The 2,500-nt window shown below is 43.0% G+C and overlaps 1 protein-coding gene across 6 annotated transcripts in view; it reads left to right on the forward strand.

Moving 5' to 3' along the window:
• LOC143289215 (inositol 1,4,5-trisphosphate-gated calcium channel ITPR3-like) overlaps positions 1-2,500 on the forward strand; it is a 216,364-nt gene that overhangs the window by 48,693 nt on the left and 165,171 nt on the right. For all 6 annotated transcript variants that reach the window (XM_076598162.1, XM_076598163.1, XM_076598164.1 and 3 more), the window contains exon 11: positions 1-109. This exon is cut by the window's left edge and continues 37 nt beyond it. In XM_076598162.1, coding sequence (XP_076454277.1) covers positions 1-109 — 109 coding nt within the window. The remainder of the gene's footprint in view (positions 110-2,500) is intronic.

The following is a 2,500-nucleotide window of genomic DNA, read 5'->3' on the forward strand; positions in this document are numbered from 1 at the left end:
CCACATGTGCACGCGGCGTTACCTCGCCGTGGGCAAAAACGGTGAAGTTTCCTTGACGACAGACAACAACGACCCCTCCACCGTGTTCAGACTGCACGCCGTTATCCGGGTGAGATAGGGACAGGGTTTTATTGTTTGTTTGGTTGGTTGGTTGGGGTTTTTTGGGGGGGGGTTTTGTTGTTGTTTTTTTCTCGACAAAGAGTCAGAGACTGGAAATGTCGTCGTTGTTTTTATCTCCATCTTAATTTTACACCACATTTTATCATTGTTTTAACTCTCTCCATACGAACGGCGAAAGAGACGACGTTAACAGCGTTTCAACCCAATTACCATCATCAAAATATTGCAAGCGGAAGGCTCTTATACTGAAGACGTGAATGTTGACAAAGAATACCACAATTCTGACGACGGAAGCTAAAGGTTGGGCCATTCAGACACCCACTGGACATCCGAGGGGTCTGTGTAGAGGAGAAGAGAGGACTGGCCGTACTGAGTGAGTTAAGCTTCGTTTTGAAAAGGTCCAGCAGTCATCTTTTTTTCTTTCTTTCTTTTTTTTTATCTCTTTCTTTCTTTCTTGTGTTCAGTTTGTGCACCTTTATAACCCGTGGCTTTTTCTGTATGAAGTGCTAGGGGATTTATTGACCTGACCAACAAAGGTGCACATATTGTTGTTGGTGGTGGTGGTGGTGTTGTTTGGTGTTGTTATTCTGCCACCTCCCTGTCCTTAATGGGAGGGGGCATCATGCATGTTGTTCATATATTCTCTCTCTCTCTCTCACTCTCTCTCTCTCTCTCTCTCTCTCACACACACACACACACACACACACACACACACACACACATATATATATATATATATATATACATCTGTGTGTGTGTGTGTCTAGGTCTCTCTCTCTCTCTCTCTCTCTCTCTCTCTCTCAGTCTACCACTGCTTGAATTAGCGTGTATGTGGAGTGATGGCCTAGAGGTAACGCGTCCGCCTAGGAAGCGAGAGAATCTGAGCGCGCTGGTTCGAATCACGGCTCAGCCGCCGATATTTTCTCTCCCTCCACTAGACCTTGAGTGGTGGTCTGGACGCTTGTCATTCTGATCAGACGATAAACCGATGTCCCGTGTGCAGCACGTAAAAGAATCCACGGCAACAAAAGGGTTGTTTTTGGCAAATTTCTGTAGAAAAATCCACTTCGATAGGAAAAACAAATAAACTGCACGCAGGAAAAAAGATTTTTTTTTAAAATGGGTGTCGCTGTAGTGTAGCGACGCGCTCTCCCTGGGGAGAGCAGCCCAAATTTCACACAGAGAAATCTGTTGTGATAAAAAGAAATAAAAATACAAAATCTCTCTGTCTGTCTGTGTCTCTGTCTGTCTGTCTGTCTGTCTGTCTGTCTGTCTGTCTGTCTGTCTGTCTCTCTCTCTCTCTCTCTCTCTCTCTCTCTCTCTCTCTCTCCCACTCTTTCTGTCTCTCTGACTGTCTCTGGCGCATGATTACATACCAATCTGCCCATCTATCTTTTGTCCTTTTCTTCTTCTTTCTCTCTCTCTCTCTCTCTCTCTCTCTCTCTCTCTCTGTGTGTCTTACTCTGTCCTTCCTCTCTTTTCTACCATTTGTTTGCTTTACATATATTGGCGCTGTTCTTTATAATGGATGTTAACACGGAAGCCCCCCCCCCCCCCCTTACCCCTGTTGTCACGGGCAGAAAGGCCTAAACAATAAACCATTCAGACTTCAGACTTCTGTCTGTCTGTCTGTCTGTCTGTCTGTCTCTCTCTCTCTCTCTCAGTTTGATCAAACTGTGTGGTTCGTTAACGTGTCTTTTTTTCACGGGTGTGTGTTTCATGCAGCAAGAGGTAAGACTGTTCTGTTTTCCAACCCACTCCATCTCTCGTTTTTACCACTGCTTGAACTAGCGTGTATGTTGTGTGTGTGTGTGTGTGTGTGTGTGTGTGTGTGTGTGTGTGTGTGTGTGTTGTGTGTGTGTATTTGTATGTGTTCGTGTGTGTGTGTGTGAATAGAATAGAACAGAATAGATTTTATTGTCATGAAACCTTAAGGTTTATAAGACACAAGTGCAATGGTAAATGAATGAATGGATGAAGAACACACAATTAATCAATCAGTTAATGCAGTAAATTGCAGCAGCTTTCATAAACAAATTTTCCTAATCTTGTTACCATCATCTGACTGGGAATATTTCCTGTGTTATTCGAATTTTGAATGTCTTTTAAAAATTGTTGCCTTAAGGTTTTATATTTAGTACAATGATCAAGAAGATGGATTTCGTCTTCCAGGATGTTACACTTGTTGCACAATCTATCTTCTTGTGGAATATTTAAATATCTACCTTTCTCAGTCTTTAGGTCATGCGCGCTTATTCTGAGTTTCGTTAAAGCTTGTCTGTCTTGTCTTGTCTTGTCATGTCTTGTCATGGCTTTTGTTTTTACCTTGCCTTGTCTTGTCTTGTCATGGCTTCTCTTGTTTTACCTTGCCTTGCCTTGC

This window comes from Babylonia areolata, chromosome 13 (genome assembly GCF_041734735.1).
Source record: "Babylonia areolata isolate BAREFJ2019XMU chromosome 13, ASM4173473v1, whole genome shotgun sequence".
Lineage (NCBI taxonomy): Eukaryota > Metazoa > Mollusca > Gastropoda > Neogastropoda > Buccinidae > Babylonia > Babylonia areolata.